Raw genomic sequence first — 26,630 nt, 5'->3', positions numbered from 1 at the left:
CCCTCTCTAATTTAAGCAGATTTCAAAGCCCTCCATAAGTAGGTATTTTTCTCTCCTGAATTAAGGAAGTAGAAAGACAAAAAGCAAATGACATATCCACAGCAGAGAAGAACGTAAATATTTATTACCTATCTGAGCCTTGCTTCACTCCTTGGTCAGCTCTTCCAAGGAGCCCACTCATTCATAATAAATCCAGCATGTGGGGCTTTCCTTGTCGTAATAAACCACAAGCAAAGAGCTGGGATTCTTTGCAATACAACTGCTTGGGGAGCCAGCAATACAACTGCTCCAGGGCTCAGCCTGAAATTTCTGGGAGCAGAAAATGCTTCCCACATGTCTGGGTGTCCCCAGGGCTCAGGTGTGATGCTTTGCACTAGCAAAACCCAAAAGAGCTCCCTGGCATGACTGGGCTCCAACGAGAACAAGACTGCAGGTCGGAAAACACCTTGAAACATCATCTCTGGACCAGGGATGTTTCTGCAAGGACTTTCCCCTCCTTGGTCCCACCATGCACCTCCCTGACCGTGCTGGGGGCTGCACAGCCCAGGAAGACCAGGAGACTTGGATCTGCAGATCTCCCCGCAGCATTTCGGAAATTGCTGGTGGTTTCTTACCAGGAAACATCTCATCTCCAGGCAACAGTGACGGAAGAGTGAAGTCTCCTTTGCTTTCTCAAAGCAGACGGGGTCCTGACTTTTGCAGCAGAAGACAAAGGATGGGGAAGAGATGCAAGTGAGATCTAAGCCAGTTTCAGCTCGATTAAAGCAACCGGTGTCTTTAGCAAAAGAGCCCTTGGAGTTTCACCAGAGCCGTTATTGTTTCTACTGACTCTGGAAAATGGAGTCTAACAGATGTAAATTCCTCCTAGCCCAGCCTCTTCCTAGGGCCTGACAAAGAGGAGGGATTATTTTTCAGCTAAAACATCTCTGGGTTGCTTTTTCCAAGGCTTGTTTTTAGTTTTGCTCTGTAATTCTTGGCAGCAGTGAGCTTGGGGATTTGAAATGCCCCTTAGACAAGCAAGTGACGCCTTTGTGTGCGTGCTGGTGCTTTAGCAGCGGGTCGGCTTATTGTTTAATGCAGTCTGTCAGTGGCGTTATTCTGTATCCTGGTTACGAGACCCTTCGTTTTCTCAGGCCTCTCCGGAGATGTTTGCTGTGTTTACCTGAGCAGCTTGTCAGTTCCCTGGGGATTTTTTCCCCGAATTTCTGAGGGTTTTTTCCACCCAGTAAATTGCAGCTCTTTGCACGTGACTAGGCAGAGGTTCAGACCATGCGCCTGCTTGGAGGTAGAAATGCGAAAGGGAGGTAGTATTTCCTTTCTCATACACCCACACAAGGATGCACACAGACCCTTGTCTGCCCATCCATCCATCCATCCATCCATCCATGTTCTGACTGAGGCGTGGGTTGCTCGTGTGCCCCCGTGCTCAGCAGTGAAACACCCTTGCGTTGTTTGCACGCCTCCTTGGCTCAGACTGAACCTCATCCATGCCATATCACTTGCAAACACAAGCGGCCTGCCTGTCCTTGTCCCTTCTGCTTGTCCCTTCCTGCCATGCGCAGGGTGTTTTGTAGGGGAGGCAGGGAAATAAACCCTGTGTGGTCATGCCTGGCTCACACGCACAAATGCCTCATCTTTTCTGCAAACATCCAAATATTGCAAAATTCAAAAAAGACAGACACTTGAAGGCAGGACTGGGTCCTGAAGGGAGTTAATTTCCCCAATTTGAGTGGTAAAAGCATGAAATCCTCACCCTCTAACCACATGGTGCGTCACGTTGGGATAAAGCTGGCGACACCTCCCGACAGTGTCCCTCTCCTTCCCGTGCGGGAGGGTGTGCGGGCAGCCACTGTACGTTGCACAATCTCCTATACTGTAAGACTGGGTAAATACTGACGGGCGACTTTGTACTTTGCATTCGCCACTTGCGGAGCTTCCTTCTCCTTTCGAGACGTGCATGCAGAGCCCAAGATGAAGATTGAGTTTGCTCCGCTCTCCGTGCCATTGCAGAGAAGGCTTCAGACGGCGTCGGTGGTTCAGTGGGTCTTCAGTTTCCTAGGTCTAGGTAAGAGACATCTCCTTTTCCTTCTCCGAGAAGCCAGAGTAGCTTTTGCCTCAACCCCTTCTCTCCCCTACTCCAAGGAAGACCTGGGTCTGAAGGTCTGGGACCGAAGGAAAATGGCATTAAAGGCATCTTCTGGGAGCCTGCGGTGAGTCCCAGGCCATGCTAGGACAAGTGATTAGCAGTCGATGTTGCACTCGCACATCTTTGGCTGTATGAAGAGCAGTGTGGGAGGCTCTGTCTCACTAAAGCAGTTATTTTTTTTCCCTTTTTTTTGTTTTGTTTCTTCCCACCACCTGATCTGAGCATGGTGGCACTAGGGAAGTGCATGTCTTCCTGTTTGTGCTTGGGCAGATCTGCTAAATCCATTGTTAGCTTCTCCTGCTCTTTAGGTTTAGTGTTTTCCTGGTCTAAGGTCCTGCCCCACTCAGTGCAGTGTTAGCCGTGAGAAATATCATTCCCATGCCTGAGGGATGGTAGGATGGGAATAGCATGGGGGACTCTGCTTTACAACCCTGGGAACAGGCACGACACTTGATACAGATGCCCCTGCACACCCCAAAAGGGCATTTTCCCAAGAAAATTCAAGCAGGTTGGGGAAGAGACACATTAGCGAACTGGGACCCAGACAAACTGTGTGGAGTGCATGTGGAGGTGCTGATGGAAATGAGAGACATGTAGTTTTGGGTAGGATGCACTGGGAAATGAGATAGAAGACCCAGAGCCTGGATATCAGAGAGTGCAAACAGTCTGGGGAGATTTACAGCCCATCAGGAGCCAAGCTGGAAGGTGACTCCTAGAATTTCCCATTGTCATGCCAGTTCTTAACTCAGATGGGTCTGTTTAAAGCTTCGGCTTTATTGTGGCAGGACAGTTGTTGACTAGTCTCTGTACACAGAGGCGGCAGATCTTTGTGTGTATATGGGTCCTGGCACACAAGCATCTCCAAAACAATACCTGCAAAGAAAGCATAGGCTATGCTTCAGAGCCTCGTTGAGTTTCCGAGATGGCTCCATCCAAACTCTGCTACAGACCTGGGGCTGAATGGCCACCTCTGCACTAGTATCTGATGGACTGGAGCCCTGGACCATACTAGTCCAGATGGTGCAGCTATTTGCGTGCTTCTTGGTATACGTTTGGTCCATGCTAAGTAACACTCTTCAAAACTACACGTTGGTACAGTTTGGGCAATGGCAGAGGCTGTCCTGTATTGGAAGAGAATTAGCAACATGGACATGACTGAGAGATGCTGTTCACCTGCTGGGTCAGCAAATGGGCTCTGCCGAGTTGCTTTGGAGAGGTGTAACCAGTGTGGCCCCTCAGGTTGCTCTGGGATAAGCTGGAGGTCATCCCTGTCTAGATGGAGGGGAAAATCCCAGTGTGGCAGTGGTGGCATGGCCAGCTGAGCTGCCATAAAGCACAGCTTTGGCATGGCAGAGTGTAGGGCACTTGGGGCCACCCTGCACTTGGGGCTCTTCTAGTGCAGAAGAGATCACAGCTTTGATCAACCTTCTCCTGCATACCAGAGACCACCTTGCAGGAGGAGACATGGGTGTTGCGAACAGCACAGGGGAGAGGAGATCTGGGAAAAGCCAGGCAACCTTGGACCAAACCGACCAGAACAATTTGTGTTCAAAAAACGTGTAGACGTGGCACTTCGGGACATGGTTTAGTGGGCATGGTGGTGTTGGGTTGACAGTTGGACTTGATGATCTTAAAGGTCTTTTCCAACCTTGATGATTCTGTGATGGGGACATTTTGGGGTGCTCTGTAGCTCCCTCTTCGCCCCTGGACGCGGCTTTCCTTCCATGGTGCCTGGGTGGGATGGGGTGCAGTAGAGATGTGGCTGTGATGTTAACAAGGCATACAAGAAGACATTTATGATTCTGTGATCCCCATTGCCAACATGGATGCAGCTGGGACTTAAGGAGCTTTAATGGTGTTTTCCAGCAAAACAACTTGCACTATAAGTTTTCCCTTTCTTGGTATCTGTTTCAAGCTGGGACTTGACCTTTCAGTGATGGAAATGACTTCTGGAGCCAGCAGAAAGCCAGAAAACGGGCAGAATGGAGGAATCCTCTGCAGTTGGAGGGTAACATGGAGCTATTTGAAATGCAGACCCTGCCTCCTGCAGGGAAATTCAGCTTGCTCTGAACGAGCATGAGACCCAAACCCACACCTCCTCCATGGCTGACCTTCCAGAGATTACTGTCTTTCCCTGGAGCAGTTTGATTTTGTTTTTTTTCTGTGATACAATCTGAAACCAAAAGCAGTTAAGAAATGCTATAAGAAAGGCATTAGAATGGCGATAACCAAACCTTGTGAATTCCAGTTGGCTTGATTCATTTTACAAGGTTTCTTTAAGCCTGGAGCTTTCCACGCAAAAGCTCCCGCTTCCACAACGGCAAAAGCTCTTTGCTAAAGGACACACTTCATTTCATCCCGTGAGCTGCCAAACAGCCCATGCCGCACTCCGCTACAACCCTCGGGCACAGAGATCAGACCTTCCGTGGGCAGGATTTGGCCACCGCCTGCTCCTTTCTCTCTGAGACAGGCTTGTGCTTCTGCTGCCGGAAAAGGGCTCCCGAAAACACGCGGCCAGCCGCTGCCAGACGTTTGCACAGCCCTTTGGCTGGAGGCCCCAGAAGCCGCCGCTGGGCAGCACTGGTCACCGGCAGCTGTTGCTATGGTTGTGCAAATGCGTCCCCCGAGAAGCCGAGCGCCGGGCGAGGGACTCGTTTGTTCTCCCCGGGGTGCGGGACGAGCGCGGTGGCTCGACCCCGGTGCTGGCGGGGAGCTCTGCCGCAGCGCCTGTCGTGACAGGCAGGCGTTGTCCGTGCTGCCAGTTTTCTGGAGGATGCTTCTGGCAAGGGCAAGGGTGGAAAAGGGCTGAGACAAAAGGCGCCATTTGCTGCAGATGCTGGAAGCTGCTGGAAGGAGAGCGCGTGGTGCAAGGATGGGATGCAGGGCATGGAGCGGGGACCTCGTCGCCTCCCCCGGCTGCAGGATCCCCGTGCTGACCTGTGCCCCCCCCAGTGCCACGGAGCCAGGCTTCCGCAGGGCACTGAAATCCGCCGGCTGGCGCCCAAACCTGCCGCACCTCTTCCCACCGCCGCTCCGACTCCCCGTTTCCATGGACTTGGCTGTGGGCGTCCATCCGGACACACCATGCAGAAGTGTGAGTGCCGGGCCGAACCCACGCGAACAAGCCCGGGGCAGGGCGCAGGGAGCTGCGCAGGCCACCCCTGCAGCCCCAGCCTACAGCACCCAGCCTTTGGACCTTTCCGTCAGCAGGGCTGGCTCAAAGGGTGCAGCGCGCCAGCGCGCGGCGAGGCCCCGGTGATGGCTGAGCACGGCCAACCGCCTGGGACAGCCCAGCCAGGCTCGGCTGTGCCGAGGGTGGCAGCATCTGCGCAGGCCGTCGCTGCCAGGGACTGTAGGCCGGTATCGGGGACCTCAGCAACGTGCACCTTGCAAACCCTCCTGACAACGGCAATATCGCTCCAGGGCTGCTGCGATGCCAAAAAGTCTCTTTCCGTAGGCTGCTGTTTTCCCTGTTGAGGCTGACTGAGGAAATGCTGGGTTAGCAGCAATGTTGGGCCCAGCAGCACTTTGATGGGACGTGGTCCCTGTTTGGACTTGGCCAGAAAAGTCATCCATGTCTTTTTGGCCTGTGGCTCGCTTGGAGCCCGTGGCCCATGAGTGTTGGTCTCTTCTCCCAGGTAACCAGCGATAGGACGAGAGGAAATGGCCTCAAGTTGTGCCAGGGAAGGTTTAGATTGGATATTAGGAAAAATTTCTTCACCGAGAGGGTGGCAAGCATTGGAACAGACTGCCAAGGGAAGTGGTAGAGTCGCCATCTCTGGAAGTGTTCAAAAAACGTGTGGATGTGGTGCTTCAGGACATGGTTTAGGGGACATGGTGGCATTGGGTTAATGGTTGGACTTGATCTTGAAGGTCCTTTCCAACCTTAGCGATTCTGTGATTCTATGATATATGTGTGTTGTTTGTGGTATGTCCATGTTTTCATCCAGGGAGAGACTTGCAGCTCACATCAAAACTACTTAACATGAGATACCCACCACCACCACTTCATTTTTGCTCTGTGCTTCTTTGAGGGGGCCCAGGAGGCCGCTTAGGCTGCGAGGGTATCCAAGAAAGCCGTCACATCCACATGAATGTGTCTTCTCTTTGCTGACTCCTGTACGGCCATGGAGATGTGAGGTGCAGGGTCCTAGGTCATGAAGAGCTGCACCCCTGGTTGACAAGCTGAGTGCAGCTCTTGGTGGCCCTACAGTCCAGAAACGTCCTAGGAATGCTTCACCCAGAGCCACACCTCACCACAGACAACCACAGACAAACCTCAAGCATCTGGCCTGAACAGAAAGTGTAAGATTTAGGGTCTGCTTGGAGCTTTCTTTCTTGTTGAGGGCACTTTGGTTTTGGTTTGAAGCAGTGTCTCTTCACTTTCCATGGCAGAGTAGACAGTGCAGCAACTAATCTCAGCCCAGCCAAGGATTCTGCAGCCATTTTCAGGTAACTGAACTGATCTGATTGCAAAGACACGCATGATGCCCTTAGACCTCCTCTTGCAGCGCATGGTGATGTCTGCCTTGAAAGGCCTCTGCGTAAGGGCTTAAGCCATTTTATAGCAATTTAGCACGTGCAGTTGGGCTACCTCGCAAGAGTCCAGAACTGCAGAGGGAGGAGATGAGGATCACATCTGTTTGCAACTGCAAACTTGCCTGTTCCTCCTGAGACTACAACCATGACTGAAGAGATCGCAGCCCGAGGCTGGGAATCAAGGGAGTTATGGAGGCAGAGAGGTGGAAGGTAGATATTGTAGTGACGCTATGGCTGAATACTGAAGGTAATTCTCCCCTCATTTCCCTTAAGGAATACTGCAAAGGCAGCGAGGCAGAGCCACGTTATAATCACATCTTAATGCCACTTGTGTCCTGATGGGCTTGTGGTCCTCATCCTCACCAGAGAGCGTGCTCCCATGGAGAGCTTGACCAAGCTGGGGGTTGGAACTAGGTGGTGTTTAAGGTCCCTTCCAACACAAAACATTCTATATTCTAAGTTGGAGAGCTTGTCTGGCTCTGCAGAGCCCTGGCAGCTGACAGGGTTCAAAGATGGGTTTCTAATGAACCGCAGACTTGCAGGTTTCCCTCTATCCCCATCAAGACACAGACTGCCATCTCTTCCAGCGGCATTTCAGAGACCCGACAGCCCTTTGTGGGTTGCTTTGTGGGCACAGCAGGTTGTATGTAGGCTGGAGTTTGGCCCCAGGAAGGAGATATCTGCTGAGGTTCCCTGGCCAAGAGCCTAATGCCATGTTCGTGATATCCTTTAAAGTGTTTGTCTGGCAGGTAGCCCAGAAAACGACAGTTGTTTGTAGGGAAGTAGACGCTGAGGGAAATATGGCTTTCATCTGGGAAGCTCTGAAGTGGTCCCCAGTCCAGGGAGGGACAGGCAAGAAACCATTGTCATTCTTCATTTCCCCCTTGGGATTGCCCTCAACGGAAGAAAGTAGTGATTATGGGGAACAGCCTCACAACAAGCAAATATTCCTGTTTGCCACCCATCCCTTCTGCCCTGTCCCGCAGAAAAGAAGCAGAAGGGGCAAGGAGGTGGCTTTAGGTTGTCTGTGCTGCTCTGCTTCTAGGAGATGAACCATGGAGGAAGGCGAGTGTGTGTTGTGTGTGTTCCCCCCGTGTGGATTCAGGAAAGACTCAGGTTTTGCAGGAATATAAATAGATCTTGGATCCTGGTGCACAGTCCTTCCCTCTAGCCCTTAGCTCAGATGGATGCAGGATTTGGCCCTTTCTTGGGTGGGATATTCTTCTTCAGCAGCTTGGTGAACAAGGAGTTTCTAAGATGGGAAGAGTCACCTGTGTAACCTAAAAGAGGCCAGGTCGGTGCTGATGAAGGGACCTTGGAGCCAGGCTGAAGAGCATGAAGTCCTGGGCAGTAGAGTTGGTGGTGGACCCGGCCTGGGGACCTGACATGGCTTTCAAGAAGCAGCAATACACCTCCGTGGCGAATGTCTTCCCACTGGTGGTCCAGAAAGTCTTGGTGTGTAACCCATGGGATCACACTGCCTCTGCTATGTTTCCACTGCAGAGTTTGAGGATGTGAAACACAGACGTCTGCAAGAAATTTGGAAAGGGGACAGCAGTCTCCCTTGATCCAAGCAGCTACAGTGACTCCCCCTCGCATACCAGGCAGAGGTACAGGGTGCCTCCTTCTCACCAAGATATAGCCCATAAATAATCATGTGTCTCCCTAGGGACTGCTTTGGATGCAGATCGTAGGATTTAACTGTAGATTTTATGGAACCTTCCTGTGTCTTTGGTCCCATCCACAGCAACTTTCAGACTGAGGGTCCATTCTGGGATGGGAATGGGCTCCTTTCCCACAGCAACCAGGACACTGTAAGATTTTATAAGCACACAAAAAAAAAATCTTAAGATTAAGTGAAGATCACTATGTGCAAATTCTGCCCTGCAAAACCAAAATTGAATTGCAAATGAGGGCGTAATTAATAATTATATAATTTCAAGATAAAGCCTCACTTGGGCGATAAGTGCATGGATTTGGACCAGAACAACTCCTTCATTTTGCAGAATGTACTTTGAGCTTTGCACAGTGTGATAAAGAGAGAATTAGGCATTGCACAGTTCTGCAGCAGACCTGATGACCTGGCTCCCAGGTGCAGTAAAATTGCAACCTCTGTGTTGGTTCCTCAAGCAGCGTTTATGTGCCATATGGACCCTAGAGCTTTGTTTCATGCTGGTTGCTCTTTTCCTCAAGAGTGTTAAGGACGGTGTCTGTGGCACTCAAAAGGAATGACACCAGGTACGAGCAGTGGTTCATTCTGACCTTCTCCTTTCTACTTATTTGCTTAAAAGCAAACAGGAGGTACAAGGAGGTCTCAGATGAGAGCATCATGTACCTCCTCTTTCATAGGCCTTAGCAGAGATGAGACGGAGAGGGCAGGTGCCAGGTGACTCTCAAAGATGAAAATCCAGGTCTCAGAGGATGAGGGCATGGATGAGTCTATCTCACAGATGAGGCTGAAGCCTGAACAAGACACCTCCCTCTTCATGTCCTTCAGCCCTGGGTGCTGGGTCTGTGATGAAGACCCAGAGAAGAACAAAATATGTAGCCCATAAACATGATTGTAACCCATGAGGTGGGTAAGGCCTTTGCCTTGGATGAATGAGGGTATTTGTAGATCAGTCTCCTCCTTCCCAGACAACATCAAGGCTTCCAGAGGCACAGATGGAGAGCACATAGCTCTTCCCAAGCACTTTTTAGGGCATCTGCTTTACCAGGTGGCAGCTTGGTGGCTATCAGCACTTCCCAGTCTCTGTGCAGACAGCCAACATTGGGCTTGGGTGGGAATTGATGTACCAAGTGATGATTGTTTGCACACAGACTTTCCTTCTCTTGTTCCTGTGCCAAAACACAGGGCATGAGGGAGGTGGAAGGTAGAGGGCAAAGCTGAGCACTGACGAAAGCAGCCCAGAAAAGTCTTTAATGATTTGGGAAAGTCTCAAGTCATTAATTTCTTACGGAATGAGAGAGAGCATTCTTATAAAATCTGTGATGACACCCAGTTGAAAGGACTGAAAATCCTCTAGAGGCCAAGATTAGAGTTGAGAATGAACCTGAGAAGTGGAGGAAAAGGTCTAAAATCAATAAGAAAAAAACCTCAATAAAGAGTAAAATACTCAATAAAGAGTAAAATCTTACATATGGGATGATAAAAAATTAAAAATCCAAGACAATTAAAATGGGGAATCGATAGTTCAGGGCAAAGCTATTGGGGACTGTGCAGACAGGGAGTATTGCCCCACTTTGCTGCTGTTGCAAAATAGCAGGTGTCATCATGGGGTATCATGGCCCCATCATTATGGGCTGAGGTCAACTGTACGAGATTTAATAAGGCCAAGTGCAGGGTCCTGCACTTGGGCCACAACAACCCCATGCAACGCTCCAGGCTTGGGCAGGAGTGGCTGGAGAGCAGCCCGGCGGAAAGGGACCTGGGGGTGCTGGCTGACAGCCGGCTGAACATGAGCCGGCAGTGTGCCCAGGTGGCCAAGAAGGCCAACAGCGTCCTGGCCTGTATCAGGAATAGTGTGGCCAGCAGGAGCAGGGCAGGGATCGTGCCCCTCTACTCGGCACTGGTGAGGCTGCACCTCAAATCCTGTGTTTAGTTTTAGGCCCCTCACTCCAAGAAGGATGTTGAGGTGCTGGAGCGTGTCCAGAGAAGGGCAACAAAGCTGGTGAGGGGTCTGGAGCACAAGTCTGATGAGGAGCAGCCAAGGGAACTGGGGTTGTTCAGTCTGGAGAAGAGGAGGCTGAGGGGAGACCTTATCGCTCTCTACAACTACCTGAAAGGGGGTTGTGGTGAGGTGGGGGTTGGTCTCTTCTCCCAAGTAACCAGCGATAGGACAAGAGGAAATGGCCTCAAGTTGCACCAGGGGAGGTTTAGGTTGGATATTAGGAAAAATTTCTTTACGGAGAGAGTGGTCAAGCATGGGAACAGGCTGCCCAGGGAGGTGGTGGAGTCACCAACACTGGAAGTGTTCTAAAAACCTGTGGATGTGGCACTTCAGGTCGTGGTTTAGTGGGCATGGTGGTGTTGGGTTGATGGTTGGACTTGATGATCTTAAAGGTCTTTTCCAACCTTAATGATTCTGTGTGATTCTGTGGTATTAACAGGAGTTTTGGGGTAAAACACAGGCATTATCATTGCAGAGGTCAGATTGAGTGCAGAAAAAAAAGAGACACCAAAGGGATAGAGATCTGATCCACCAGGACCCTCCTGGATGCAGTGAGGTCCATCAGTCTTGTGGGAAGAGGGGGACACAGTGGCCTTTGGAGAAATAGGTGGTTACTGCAAGGATGGTGCTTGGTTGCTCTTCAGGTTCCTGGGGCAGATGGGAAAGAACCCACCACTTTGCATCAAAGGTGCCTTCACACTGATAAAATAATGCGTCAGCAAACCCAGTGAAGGCTTGGGCTCCATCCCAGGTCCAAACAGACTGTGTTCCTCCAGGTGAATCACTCCTCTCCCAGTGTCCACCTATCCCAACTGCCGACTCACTGCCTGGCTTTTCTCTCAGCACAGTGCTGCACAGCTGCCTTCATCGCCCTCTTCTTCACGCGTTTTTGGCTGGTCAGTGCCCTCTATGCTGCATGGTGGTTCATAGACAGGGAACAACCCAGCAAGGGTGGGAGGAAGATCCATGCCATCCGGAACAGCATCGTCTGGAGGTACATGAGGGACTATTTCCCCATCAAGGTAAGTGCTGCTGATCCCATTGGCTCTCAGGAGATTCAGAGACCAACTTTCTCCCCAGTGTTTGGAGGCAGGTCTGGGGCCAGCAGGCATGGCATGGGGTGCTTGGAGGTCAGCGTTGAAGGACTGTCCTCCCAGCTCCCAGATTACAGCAAGACCCAGAAAAAATATAGACTACCATTTTCACAACCGCATCCTTTAATCATCTGCCTTTTACGCACCCATTTTAACTCACTGCATTCCAGCAGTTAGGGAAATCCCCCTTTGCCTGTTTTCCATGTCTATATGGTGACACTCCTGCTCTTCAGGTTGCTCAGCATCTACTCAGTGGACCCAGGGCCAAGTTTTGACTAAAATACAAGAGGTCCTGCATCCTGCAAGGTCAGCATCCCCTTCTCTTGTGGAAGAGGCTGGAAGGGGAAAGCTCGGTGTGCACTGGGCGGTCTCACAGGGTTGCTGTTCCCTGGAAAGGGACTTCTGTGACATTTCCAGATTTACTTTAATGCATGTGGCAGGCCTTTGTCCATACTCTATCTGGCCCTTGTCATGGCATGAATGCACGGACTAGCACAAAATCCTGCCTCAAAGCCATCACAAGTTGGTACAAATCTGAGCAATGCAGCGGAAGAGTTCATGGGCCAGGCAAGGGAGTGAGTTTCTAGGGTAGACCAAGCTGTGGAAATTTGAAAGATAATTTCTTTAATGAAACATTGACTGTTGAAGGAACTCAGATGGGATGTAGACAGCTGTGCCTCATGGTTAAAGAGCCTGGAATCAGGAGCTGGGTGCTGCAGTCCAGGTAAAATGGAGTGGGAAGCCCAAAAAGCCAAAGGACATATCATCCCAAAGGAAAAACAAGAGCCCAGGCTAGAGAGTCTGTCCTGCATAGAGTAGGGCCTGGCATAAGGATTAAGGGGAGCTAGAGCAAAGAGAGGACCAGAGATGACATGACCAAGGTCACCCATCAGGTTTGCTGCTCAACCAGAAATAAGAGCCAGCTCTTTCAAATCCCAGCCTTGCACTTCAAGAGTAAAACAGAATCATAGAATCATAGAATCATAGAATCACAGAATAGTTTGGGTGGGAAGGGACCTTTCAAGGCCGTCTAGTACAACCCTCTGCCATGGGCAGGGACATCCCCAACTGGAGCAGGTTGCTCAGAGCCCCGTCCAACCTGACCTGGGATGTTTCCAGATATGGAGCATCAACCACCTCTCTGGGCAACCTGGGCCAGTGTCTCACCACCCTCATTGGGAAAAATTGCTTCCTAGATCTAGTCTGAACCTACTCTCTTCGAGTTTAAAACCGTTACCCCTTGTCCTATCACTACAGGCCCTGCTAAAAGGTCTATTCCCATCTTTCCTACAGGGCCCCTTTAAGTAGTGGCAGGCTCCAAGAAGGTCTCCCCGGAGCCTTCTCTGCTCCAGGCTGAGCCCCCCCAGCTCTCCCAGCCTGTCCTCCCAGCAGAGCTGTTCCAGCCCTCGGAGCGTTGCTGGGGCCTCCTCTGGCCCTGCTCCAGCAGGTCTGTGTCTCTCCTGTGCCGAGGGCTCCAGAGCTGGACACAGCACTGCAGGGGGGTCTCCCCAGAGCAGGGCAGAGGGGCTCTAGTGAGAAGAAGCACCGAAGGGGATCCCAAAAAATTATTCTCAAGGTTGCCTTAGAAAATACTAGAATTGCCATAAGCTGTTTATGTGGCTGTAATGATTATATGCAATATATATTCTGTAAATTATTTGTGGCCATAAGCTGGTGCTTGGGCAGTGTTGTACCAACCTCTAAGCTAAAACTTAGCTGCCCAGAGACACCTCCTCTCCCTTTGTAAGGCCATGCAAACCCACTCCTGAAGACCACGCTGCATTGTCTGTCTGTCCTTCCCTCTCTGCGTGCCACTGCCAGGCAGGGAGGACCTGGCAGGAGGACCAGTAAGACCAGTAGAGGGAGCACGGATACTGGGTTTGGCTGCAGCTCACTGGGTGAAGGCGGGGAGGGTTTGGTGGAGCCTTTCTCCCTGCTGGTCTGGGAGAAGTCAGAGGGGGCTCCGCAGATATAGATACAAGGAAGAAATTTTTCACAGTAAGGGTGTTGAAACCCTGGCCCAGGTTGCCCAGAGAGGTGGTCGATGCCCCATCCCTGGGAACATCCCAGGTCAGGTTGGACGGGGCTCTGAGCAACCTGCTCGAGTTGGGGATGTCCGTGCTCATGGCAGGGAGTTGGAATTGATGTCCTTGAAAGGTCTCTTCCAACCCAAACTATTCTGTGATTTTATGAAAATGACAGCAGGAAACAAAAATACAATATTTTCCATGCTATCATTTGTCACTACAAGAGCATGGAAAAACACTTGACATCCCAACATCCCACAGCAAGGAGCTCCCCATGTGAAACACACAGTGTGAAGACTTCTCTGCTCCCTGCTTATTTCACTGGAAACTCCCTGATTAGCCCAAGCAATCCTGTCCCACCTACCCATGCCACTCCTGGTTTTATACTCTGTTGTATCCCCCATCTGCCATCTTTTTTCCCCCTAAAAGCCCCAGATGTGTTTGCTTCCTTGCATGCAAGGCATTTCATTTCATAACTCCGAGCACAGGCTGATTTGTTCCTAGCAGCATCGAAACTAAGCATCATAAATATTGCTTTTGCCACCCTGTGTGCTGCTCTCACGAGGAGCTGAGCTGCGCTTTTGGTCTGAGCACGCACAGCTGGATGATCCCATAGCCCTCTCGCTTGCCCAAAGCCCCAGTCAGAACAGGGGCACAAGGGGAGTGGGATCTGGGGAGACGGATGGGTGGACACCCAGCACCCTGGGACGTATTTGCGTGAGATTGAGTTTGTTCAGCCCTGGAGGATTAGTCATTCTGGGAAGATTAAATGAGGCTCCTAATCCTCCCAGATCCTGGCAGCAAACTTAGCGTGGCCAAGCATCAGAATCTGGAGGCAGAAAGAGCTGCCTGCTATTTTATTTTAGGAAGTGGTGTTAAATGCTACCTCTGAAGGATCACTGGGCATGTTTGCTGTCGCGGAAGCAAAGGAAGGCTGGGATGAGCATCTGTTTTCTGGGGATCTGGGCAGCACGAATTTACCCGTGCTGCAGCGAGCATCTGGCACGTGGGAACGTGCAAGCTCTGAGCTGTGCCGCCGCAGCACATGCAAGGAGCACCCTCTGCCGATACCAGCCTTGCTCAAGTATGACTTTGCTGCTTGGGTTATTCCCTTTGGATCTAACTGTATTTTAGTTAGGGGTTTGGGAGCTATAGGGTCAGGCAGGACCTGAATGAGTTTGGGTGGTTTTAAAGGGGGGATCAGAAAAAAGCACTGAGAGTCCAAGGGCGGGCCAAGTGCGTTGCCCAGGAAAGTTATTTCTGCTTTGTCCCAATGTATTTTAACCTTGTTATTGTCTTTCTTTTTTATACGCCCTCATTATAGGCCTGCAATATATGGCTGAGCTCAGCTGGGTCTTAAAAGTGTGGAAAATATACCAGAAGTTGCAAAATGAATCTGTTTGGGGCAGGCTACAGTTGAACAGATATCCAGTGATGCCTGCTGTGGCTTGATGTTGCCTTCAGAGAGATTTTGGATACCTTGGACTGCTCCACTTATGCTGTGTTCAATAAGCAGTCAAGAATGTGTCTGCTGCTGTCAGGTCGCTGCTCAAACCTCTTACCTCTCTTTGCACAGTCCCTTCCCCATCATTTGTCAGCATGGCATCTTTATTATGAAGGATACACCCACCATTACAGTAAAAACGAATTTCTCCATCACACGGCCAAGCGAATGCACATCTTCAATGCTTCTTCTCCCCTGCCCCATCCTCTCCTGCCAGCGTAAGGCTGCTGTCACCAACCTCCCTCATACAGCCAATGTGCTTTGGTAACCCCAGCTGAGGAGCACTGTGGATGTGCAGAAGGTGAGGACTGGGGTGAAATGGGGAAAGCATAAGCTTGACAAGAGCTATCTCTACTGCAGTCCTCAAACTGAAGTCACTGTCTCTCTTGCTGACTATAAATTGAGGCTGCATGCTTGGCTTAGACAAGACATTTCACCTTTAGATCACACAACCTGGGTTACGAGTTAAATCAAGCAGCAGGAAGCTAAAATTAAGGTTTTAGAGTGACAAATTTTGTCTTCAGGTGCTGTCATCATTCAGAGGCACCATCTTACCAGCTTTATTCAGGACAGCCTGAAAAGTGCCTGCTGTGTGGATAAGGTCCCTGTGGTCTTCACTGCACTGTTTTCCCCTCATGAAGAGCCACAGGACATTTCTTATGCCCTTGGGGTTATCTAAGTGCCAGTTGGACCTTATTGTCTATAGCAACTTGGCAGACTCAACCTCTGTCATTGTGCTTGAGGAGATGCTGGCGTCATTGGTTTTTTGTTAGCATAACTAAAATGAGTTCTTGGAGGATTAGTTGACCCCTAGGAGCTGTGATTTGGGATGGCTCCATCCCATAGCTCATTCATTCTCATAATTACATAAATCATGATGGGGGTTATTTGAGTGTGTTCCGGTTCTGGGGAAGTACAAAGCGTTGTAGGGAGGAGACAGCCCAAGTTCGCATGAACTAAGCCCTGCCAGGAATGTTTACTTTCTTTTTATAGAGGAGTGGTATTATTTGTAACTGGGGATTTTATGTCATGGCCCATGATGTTAAATAACATTTCTGATTTCTAGCAGTCTTGGCTGATCACTTTACTTCCTTCTGTGGGCTGGAGGAGAGAAGAGGGATTGTGAGGGCAAAAGCAAGACATAGCCAAATGGCCCAAAGCCATTTCTCTCTCCTTTTCTGAGGAACTTCTCTGTCCCATGTCTTGGCTCTCACTTCTCTGCCCTCGGGTCACCTTAAGTAAGAGAGAAGCCACCGCTGAAGTCAGGTCCACCAGAGGACTGTGTCCCACCATCTGCACTGCCAAGCAACATGCTAAGCCACTGGATAAAGGAGGTCCTACAAGACCCCTAAAAGCAGCATCACACAAGAGCAAGGGAGGACTTGGGCATTTTGGAGCTGGCATCCTTACCCAGCTTTGGTAGTGAGGGTGATGAGAACCCCTCCTAACTCAATTTAAACCCACCTGGCTGGTCAGGCTTCCCTATTCTTGCTGCAAACACAGCTCTGACCTGGCATTGTGGCACCTGGAGAAAACCCCAGTGCCCAAAACCCTCTTTCTCCAACTGTCCCTCTCAGTCTTATGCCATTTGTAGGTCCTGAAGCTCATCTCCCTCAGCAGCTGCTGGCAGTACTCAAATATTTGCCCTTCCTTTGGTCTTCCATTCAGACACCCTTGGGTGGGCTACCCGATTCTCTTCACCGCGGCACGATTTCTCCTTCTTTGGATCTGGCTGGGTTTCTGGATTTCTCTACTGAGTTTCATCCCATGGAGAAACTGGCTGCATGTTTCATCTTGCAAGAGGTGCTCTTCAGAGGTGCCTGGGTAGACTGCAAGGGACCTGAGGGTTTGCTTAGGACAAAGTTGAAAGGAGTTTTATCGTACTTAAGAGCAGATTAATGAACATAACATCCTTGGAAACAGTGTTTGGGGCCAGAGAAGGGTAGAAATACAGTAGCAATTCAGTTCGGGAGATTTTAAGTGAAGGCGGCACAAGTTTGCTGACCAGCTTTCCTGACCACATCCCCCCCTGCTCTGCAAATGTCTGCGGGGGTAATGCCATGCTACTCCCTGTCTCCTACCCCATGTTCATCCATCCCTAAGGATGCAATGTCATGGTATGTCAGTGCTCTCCCTGACTACATGTCCCCTGGCAGGGCAGGCACCATTCAGTGCCCATACTAGTCTCCACTTGACTTGATCTAATTCCTCACTTAACGACTTTTTAATCCCTCCAGCCCTGCAAACAATGCTGGCTGGGGGGTTGGGTCTCGCTTCATCTCCAGGGCATGCTGGAGTACCCAGTCCTCCAACCCGTTGGACTCAGGGAGAATATTACTTTCCTCAAGCAGGAATCAGCCTCACACAGGGAATCACCTATCCTTTCTCTTCCTGTGATTTGGGGCAGGACAGTCCAGACCATAGGGGACAACCAGGAAACCCCAGCCACAGCTCAAGGGGTGAATTAAAACAGCCTTGCTAAAACAGTGCTGAACTCCTGTGCTGATGCAGTCACTCACAAGCCCTAATTCCAATTAGCTTAATTCCACTCCAAAATGAATTAAAACCAAACCAAAACAAATACCAAACGAAGGCCACTTTAATTCCAGCTAAGAGCATCTACTTGGGATGTTAATGTGGTTTAACTAACGCAGTTTAAAACTAATTTGGATTAATTTGCTTGAGACCCTCGCCAGTACATGGGCTTTTATAAGAGCTCCTGAAAGTCTGTATATGCATTTCCCTAACACAGCTGACAGTGCATGGAGCAGGTCTAACCAGATCTCTGTGGGAGCTGGGGGAACTGGGGCAGGGTTTTACCCATGTCTTGGATCCACATTTGACTAGACAGAACAAAGGGACACTTCTGCTACAGTAATCACTGTAAGCACTGAACGACTGAAGCTACCAAGATATTTCTCCGTGAAGGAGAAGCATAAAGTAGACCTTATCCTTCAAAATACAAATTGAAGTTCATTTGTTGGGAAGGCCAAGATCATCCCAGATCTAGGATCTGGAATGACTCATAACACCTTTGACAAAGGGTCATTACCACTGTCAGCAGCTGAGAAACAAGCCAGCATCCCAACCATGCCGAGGAGAAGCTCAGGGAAGCCAGCAAACCCATGGTTCAGTTTGGAGAGCACAACTCTGAGCTGATAACAGCTCTTTGCCTTTGGACCATAGGTCGTAACACATTAATTTGGCATCCCTCAGATGCCTTTGAGATGAGAAACTGCTCTTGCCTTACCAAGAAAACGTCAAGTCAAGCACTTGTCTCACTTAGATATTTACGGCATAGAACGGCTTGGCTGGACCCTTAAGTCCTTTGACAATTATTAAAGGTTCAACCGATCCAGAAAGACCAGAGCAGCAGATGCCATCTGGTGGGTGTGGAAATGACAACCTGGACAAGACTGGAGGGAGGACAGTCCCACCCCTCTGCACCTCAGCCCCAGCCCCATTAAGCACTTTGGGGCTGGAGTGCAGGAAAGAGCTGGGTTGTGCGTATTAACTTTCCTGGCAGTTTGGGAACAGAGATTGACCTCTGGCAGGAGGAAAGGGAAGAAGCGAATAAACAGTGGGAATGATCCAGATGGGAGGATGGAGTTTCTGTGTGGAAGAGTTTCCAGAAAGAGAAGGATAGTTCAGCATCCAGAAGCCTGACCTACAGCATAAGAGACTTTGCCCAAGTCTCTTCTCTGCTACAGAATTCCTTCTCAGTCTTGTACAAGCTCTTTGGTTTCTCTGTAAGTTCTGGCCAAATCACCCAAATGTGAACAGACACTATGATAACATGGGAACCTTCTCTCCCCTCCCTTGCTTATGCCCTGGAGGGAGCCTAGTTTACAGAGCTGAAAGAGGCAAATAATTCAACTAAGTCACTAAGACGTGGTCAGTGCTACTGCACCAGCTTTTGAACATCTCCAAGGTTGGAGACTCTACAACCTTCCTGGGCACCCTGTGCCAGTGCTCGGTCACCCTCACAGTAAAAAGGTGTTTCCTGATGTCCAGAGGAACCCTCCTGTGTTTCTGTCTGTGGCCATTGCCTCTGGTCCTGTCACTGGGCACCACTGAAAAGAGCCTGGCTCTGTCCTCTTTGCACCCTCCCTTCAGGTACTTCTATACATGGAGATCCCCCTGAGCCATCTCTTCTCCAGGCTGAACTGTCCCAGCTCTCTCAGCCTGTCCTCACAGCAGAGATATTCCTGCTTCTTTGTGGCCCTTCACAGCACTCTCACCGGTATGTCCATATCTCTTTTACTGAAGAGCCCAGAACTGGACACAGCACTGCAGGTGTGGCCTCACCAGTGCCGAGTAGAGGGCAAGAATGACCTCCCTCCCCCTGCTGGCAATATATCTAACACAGATGAACACACCATTTACCTTCTTTGCTGCAAGGCCCCATTGCTGGCTCATGTTCAAATTAGTGTCCATCAGGACCTCCAGGCCCTTTTCTGCCAACTGCTTTCCAGCTGGGTGACTGCCAGCATGTATTGGTGTTTGTGGCTGATCCTCCCCAGGTGCAGGACTTTGTACTTTTCCTGGCTGAACTTCATGAGGTTCCTGTCAGCTGGGTGGATAGGATACATTGAGTCAGATATACAAATCATGATCAAGCTCCAAAATGCATGTGTGGTTTAAAAGTCCCAATCCAGAACCAACAGTGGTTGGTAGGACTCCAGACTTTAGTGGCATTGAGGCTACAAGGGAGATGAGGAATCATTTATCAGAGATGGACGTGCCGTCCTAGAGCATTGCAAAAGACCAGGGGTTGCATTTAGCTTTGTCTGTGGCCAGAGTTAGTCTAAAAAAAAACCAACCCCAAAATCCCAGCAAATAATATGGTAATGCAAAGCAAGATGAAAAATGCAGTGTTTGAAAAATGGTGCGCACTACAACAAATAAAATAAATCAAAAGGCAATCTCAGTGGAAAACATCAAGAGAAAATATGATCAACCAGAAGCAGAGCTGGAAAAATTGCTGGTTGGTGGGTGTCCAGTCCTTTGTAAGGGAACGTAACCTCCCCTCTCCTCTTCTTCACTTCTTATCATCGAATCATAGCATAGTTTGGGTGGGAAGGGACCTTTCAAGGCCATCTAGTCCAACCCCCTGCCATGAGCAGGGACATCCCCAACTAGAGCAGGGTGCTCAGAGCCCCGTCCAACCAGACCTGGGATGTTTCCAGGGATGGGGCATCGACCACCTCTCTGGGCAACCTGGGCCAGTGCTTCATCACCCTCATTGTGAAAAATGTCTTCCTTCTATCTAGTCTGAATCTGCCCTCTTTTAGTTTAAAACTGTTACCCCTTGTCCTATCTCAACAGGCCCTATTCATCACTCCTTCTTCCCCTGTACTTCCTCCCCTTTCACTGGGGTTAGCACCAAGGCAGCAGCTGGATGTCTCCTAGGGAGGGTTTTTAAGGATGTGAGGTGTCTTAGCACAGGTGAACTCTCCTGTTAGAAGCAGTTTGCACAGCTCAGTTGATACCCTGAGTTTGGCTTTTCATCAGCAGGGAGGGTGGTGTGAGCTTGGAATGAGCTTGGGATGCAACTGGGTGTTAAGCCTGCTGTCACCCCCCCTTCTTGCCACCCCATGCACACGCAGCCAAAGATTTAGTGGTTTCCAACACACCCGAGCATGTCAGCTCCCTGCTTATGAATCACGCAGAGATGAAAGGCTGTTTGGAATCCAAAGATGAATGCAGGAAACATTGATGCAAGCTGAGATTACTCGAAAATGAGCAAATGGTGGCAGAGGCCCCGGGCACTTAGTAATTCAGCCATCTGCCCCTCTTCCTGCGTAGGCACCTCTGCACCCAGGTAGCGGTGGGACTCTTGTTTGTCCGTTCCCTCATTAGGAGCAGGCGCTTGAATGGGCACATGTGTACAGTCAACAGTGCCTTAGGACAGATGGGAAATTAGCCATGATGTAAGAAAGTAAAATACACCCCCGTGATTAACCTCTGGTTCTGGCTACTTCTAGGAAAACACATGCACCATTAGCTGCTCCCCGAGTGAGGATGGGACCTGGGTACTCAGAGGGGCGATGCGCTAAATTGCACAGGACTTTGGTTCTTCTTGAGCACAAAAGCCTTTGAGCTGTCTGGAAATTCATGGTGGCTCTTTGATGGCTAGCCTTGGAAAGGTTCATCCTTCCCCAGCGCTGGGACCATCCTTGGCACCCACAGAAAGGGTGCAGAGGCATCAGCATTCGGTTTTGGCTGCTTGTGCCTGGGTTATGCACGTGCTGGCTGATGTTGGCATGGTAGGGTCTTCCTGGTGGCATAGCTGGAGGGCGAGTTTATCATACCAGCCCCTCTCCTCTGGGCAGTCCATAGGAATTGTAAACCACAGAGTCCAAACCCTGGTTGTCTCTTATCTCCCTTTAATCGTCCCCTCTTCTGCTGTGGTGCCCGTTCTCCCATGTAGCATCTCCCAGGCTCCAAACCCACTTTCAGACTGGCCGAGTGTTTCAGCTAGCTGCTTAGCCAACGCTGAAGGGCTGGCCACGTGCTGCACTGCATCTACAGTCCGTGCTGTCCATTCCTAAAGGCTGGACGTGGGCATTCCTCATTCCCTCCTCCCAGTAAAACTGCAGCAACCTTGGGTAGACATCCATTGCTCTTTGATGGACTCATGGATTACCTGGGCACCTAACACAGGCACAAGCAGCTGGGTTCTTGCAGGCTTTTCCCAATGGAAAGAAAACCATCAGCTTGTTCTCTGTTAGATATCTGGGAGCTGGAGCTCACCTTACCATGTATGAAAGCATCCTTGAATCACCTGACATGTACTTCAGGACAGGACAAACCTTGGGTCCGCACCATGTTGTTGAGCAGGGACGTGTCCCTGCGCCAGGTAGCAGCTTTACATGGATCATTACCGGAGTGATTCTGCACTCCCTTTGCTCTTCTGGTTGTGGGATGGAAGGAAATAATCAGCCTTTTCTCACTTTGTAGCTTTTTTTCACATATTAGAAAATGTATTGGAGGACATTTTAAACAAAGTAAGCTCCCAACAGCATCTAGGCCAGCTCAAGGAAACATGAGGAACTGTGCCACTGGAAATGTCATTGGGGGACAATGAGTGGGAGGAGATGGAAATACAGGCAATAAAATACATCCCAGTGAAAAATGATTGAGTTGTTCCAGTTGACTTTTTCCAACAGAAGGCATGGTGGGAGCTGGGGACTCCCCTCCAGGAATCTCCTGTCTGTTCTCCATAGCCAGTGCTCCATCCCCGCAAGGTGCCAACACTAACTCACAGCCCCTTTTTGGCTCCATCCCTGTGTCCAGCTGGTGAAGACAGCGGAGCTGGACCCTAGGCAGAACTACCTGATGGGATTTCATCCCCACGGGATCCTGGCAGTGGGAGCCTTTATCAATTTCTGCACAGAGGCATCAGGATTTTCCACTCTCTTCCCGGGCATCACCCCACACCTGATGATGCTCTCCCTGTGGTTTCGCATCCCATTCTTCAGGGAGTGCCTGATGAGTGCAGGTAAGCAGGGTGGTGGCACGGGTCAACTCCTCTGGCAAGGGGTGGGATGGGTGGGTGCTTTTTAGGGGCACAGAAAGTGAAGGCACCAGGGGAAGAGGAGTCAAGGGTCGGTCTGTCCCCATCTGTGACCGACTGGATCCCATGCATGGACACAGCTACTGCAGGTGGCACCCAAAAACTCTCTGAAGTTAAAAATTGCCCTCCTAGCTGTTATCTCTGTTGTTTGACTTCATAGATTGCCTCTGAGCTCAGAGCATCGCTGTGCTAGGCACTGGGTAACAGCAAAATGCAGAGCAGATCGTGAGCAGAAATGCTGAGACCAGCAGGGCAGGATGGTTCTGTATTTCTTTCTTTCTTTCCATGCAAATAACATTCAGGCTTGAAATTGTGTTTGCCACTGAAAGAAGGAGAAAATCCATTTTTCCAAAGATGCTGCTGCTTGCAGGGAAGCAGCATCCTCCCTGGTTGTAAATATTGAGGTTGTAAATAGCAGCTCACGCTGTTGCAAAACCACGTGGCAGGAGAGGAAGAAAAAATGAAAAGGAATAGTTAAAAATGAAATTGAGAGAGGAGAAAGGGGGTCTGGTGAGATTTTTGGAGACCGGCAGGAGATGGCCTCCATCTGTCACTGGTGGGCTTGGGGGAATGGCCACTTTCCCAGCCAAATGGGCTCATGTGGTAGGCAGGATTCAACAGACAAAACACAGGCACCCAGCTCCGTCCGAGATATCCCAGGGCATTTGTCACCCTGTTTTCCATGTAAACCCTGGCTTCTGCTGCTGAAAAAATATCTACATGGAGAGTGAGGAATCATAGCAGTGAGATACGAGGGAGTTACAACCCAGGTGAAAGAAGGTTTAATCGCCGTAACATGGCAGTTCGCTGCATGGCTCATTTTCAGGTCGATTGAATCCATTTGACAAAGAGGTTTTAATCTGCAAATTATTTCAGCCCCTGAAACAAGGATTATTTTTTTTTTAATCAAAACAACATTGCTTTGTCATTTCTGAATTAAAGGTTTCTAACTTTTGAAAGTAAATAACAACAAGGGACCAAATTCTGCATTAAATTCTGCTTTAGATTAGCACCATCTACTGAAATTCGTGCGTGTTTTGACCTAAAGCAAATGTTTCACTGCCTCTGGAATGATTCAGGTTGGACATGCTTTCATCTGACAACAAGCTGAAACAGATTTTCCCTGGGGCTTAAGTGCAGCTAGTTCTCAGTTTACTTTTATCCTGATTTTTTTCCCATTTCTCACTTTCGGGCCTGAGAGCAAAGGGATAATTGTATATTCACACAACAGATCCGTGCGTGAATCCAGCACTCTCAGGGGAGCTGGGCTGAGATTGCCAAAGTGTAGGAAAACTCTGAATATAAAGTGTCTGGCACCCCTTCGGAGCTGGATAATGGGGAAAAAAGGTACAGAGCAAACCACAGCCGTGTAGGTTTTACGGATGCTCGTTTTTTCTTCCTCTCTGCCCTCCAGGGCTTGTCTCCTCTGACAAGGAGAGCGCGTCCTATGTGCTGCAGAGGCCGGAGGGTGGGAACATGTTGGCTATCATCGTTGGAGGGGCTCAGGAGGCGCTGGATGCCCGGCCAGGATCCTGCACCTTGCTCCTGAAGAATAGAAAGGGATTTGTCCGCCTGGCCATCGAGCACGGGTGATGCAGGGGATGGGGTCAAGGAGCGCGTGGGCATGGATGCTCTGGTCTGTGGCTGGTTAATGGGGTGTTTCTGCTGGTTTTGGAGAAGGGGGGAAGGTGTTTTGGGGTAGGATTTGCTAACCGTGCCCCTACATTGGGTTCGGCTCCCCGCAGCACCCCGCTGGTCCCCATCTTTTCCTTTGGGGAGAATGACCTCTTCGAGCAGGTGAGAAACCCCAAGGGCTCCTGGCTGCGGCAGCTTCAGCACCGGCTCCAGCAGATCATGGGCATCTCCCTTCCCCTCTTCCACGCGCGAGGCATCTTCCAGTACAGCTTCGGGCTGGTACCCTACAGGCGGCCCATCTGCACCGTGGGTAAGTCCTTCCTTGGCAGGCCAGCGTGATGCTGGCCACTCTCAGCCTAGCCAAAGGGGACCAGGGACAGTCCCTGGGTTGTGTCATCCTCCTGTCACGCTGGAGCATCATGCCAGAGAGCATGAGCTGTGATGGGCTACAAACGTGCTGACAAAGGAGCATCCCCAACTGCTCATATGTCACATTGATTTGGGACTCTGGCTTGGTCTTCTGGCAAAACCCAGGTCACCTGCTTTGTGCTGAGAAAGCCCTAGAGCAAACATGTCCACCCCATCACTCCAGTTGGATGCAGCCAACCCCACCTCAGCGCAACCCGTTAATATAAACCCCTGCAATAGCGTTGGGTTAAAGCCAATTTTACAAACACAAGTAGGACAACACCTAAGCAGTTTGCAGGTTTGCTCAGAATCCAGTGCAGACGGAGCCACAAACCCCAAGCTATTTGCACGTGAACAAGACAAGTCATTTCAACCAGACACCATGCCCATGGGAAAACAAATTTCAAGAAGGTCTTAGGTTTTGAGGAAGCTTCACCTGCTTTCAACAATTCCATGCTTGGCCCACTGGTGTGACTGATGCTCTGTGAATTAGTCTAATTAAAGAGGCTGGAAAGGTCAGAGCTCACCCCACTGATTAGGTTTGACAGCCAGCAATTACTGTTAATTGTTTTACAACCTGTTTGGATTGTCTCAATGGTTTTATGAGCTGTGCAGTATCACAAGGACTCTTAATTAGTCCTATGAGGAGCAGCGTTACATGATGATGAGACCATCCGCCACTTGACAAACACAATTTGAGTAAGAGATCAGAGCAAGAGAAGTATCTCATGGACTTCCCTGTCCCCTGCAGGCACCCAGGCCTGCTGCTGGTGGCCCTGGGAGAGGGGAAGAGGTTGCTGCTAGTGCTGTGAATCAAATTAATTAGATTTGCCCTTGAAGAAAGCATGATATTCTAAAGATATGTGGGTACTTGGTGCCTAATAAAAATCAGATGTTTCACAGAAGCTTTAATCTGAGCAAAGGGGAAGGACCTCAATCGCTAGTGTATTTAGATAGTCTTTGGCTCCACCATGCCTCAGTTTCCCCATTTGCAATGCAGATTCCCAGGGCCATGTGGGAACAGCTTGGAAAGTCCAACATAAATATTATAATGATGTTGTCTTTATCTGCAGCACATCTGAGATGTTAGGAGCAGCTGTCAGGACTGCACTGGGATGCAGTACTTTTTACTTACCTGAGCTTGTTTTCCAGTTGGGAAGCCAATTCCAGTGCAGAGGAAGCACAGACCCTCCAAGGAAGAGGTTGATCAAGTCCATCAGAAATACCTAAATGAATTGTGCAAGCTCTTTGAGGAGCACAAAGCTAAATATAACGTCCCGGAAGACAGACACCTGGAATTTATATAGAGCTCCTCAAGCAAGGTGAAACCATGAAGATCCAGCTCCAAGTTTTCCCCTGTCTCTGGAACTATTTCACAACCTCAGTTTAGTCAGTTAATACATGGTCTGTGCAGTGTAGGGAGAAGGACTTGATTTGACCAGCATTTGCATGGGTGTAGGGACAGAGTTTTCAATTTTTCTCTCCGGAAGGCACATGAAAGCTATAAAGAAGAAGGGGAAAAAAAAAAAATCCCATCTGTGGTCAGCACTGTTGAAACTCCCCAGCAGAAAACTCACACTTCCAGTCTGGCTTGGAGGACAGTTTTTCAAGGTATTTCCAGGCAGAGATGAATTATTGAAAGTTTCCATTGCATTATTTTCATTCAGAAATGGGATGATAAGCCATAATTTCTGCTGAATGCATATGTTTTTTTAAATGTTATTTGTCTAGATCAACAAATGATCATTGTTTGCTTGGTGATCTGTGTGTCTTTAATTGCTCTGGGCTCTTTTCTCCTCACCTGAAACATAGTTTATCGCAAAGCTTATACTCCCAGCATGGTGCTGGTCTGCCTTGGCAGCAACACGATGCTGTGAAGCACTGGGGCGGAAGAAATAAAACATTTATAAAGGGCAAGGGTTCATCCAGAGGTCTTGCCCTACCTGGGCTCTTGGAGTCCTTCTTATAATTTTATTAATTTAACCCCAGGCACCCCTGCGTGGGAACACCTTGGACTAGCCACCAGC

At 49.7% G+C, this 26,630-nt stretch overlaps 1 protein-coding gene across 1 annotated transcript; it reads left to right on the top strand.

Moving 5' to 3' along the window:
• Positions 1-1,971: 1,971 nt before the first annotated feature.
• On the top strand, positions 1,972-25,910 carry MOGAT2 (monoacylglycerol O-acyltransferase 2; the record flags this gene model as incomplete). Its single annotated transcript, XM_082001459.1, has 6 exons — positions 1,972-2,065; positions 11,200-11,378; positions 22,281-22,485; positions 23,975-24,149; positions 24,306-24,505; positions 25,756-25,910. The coding sequence occupies 6 exons, from the start codon at positions 1,972-1,974 to the stop codon at positions 25,908-25,910; spliced, it is 1,008 nt and encodes a 335-aa protein (XP_081857585.1).
• Positions 25,911-26,630: the final 720 nt, after the last annotated feature.

This window comes from Phaethon aethereus, assembly GCF_964289735.1.
Source record: "Phaethon aethereus genome assembly, chromosome: 1".
Taxonomy (NCBI): domain Eukaryota; kingdom Metazoa; phylum Chordata; class Aves; order Phaethontiformes; family Phaethontidae; genus Phaethon; species Phaethon aethereus.
Note: the sequence above shows the minus strand (reverse complement) of the source record. Positions and strands in the feature narration are given on the sequence as shown.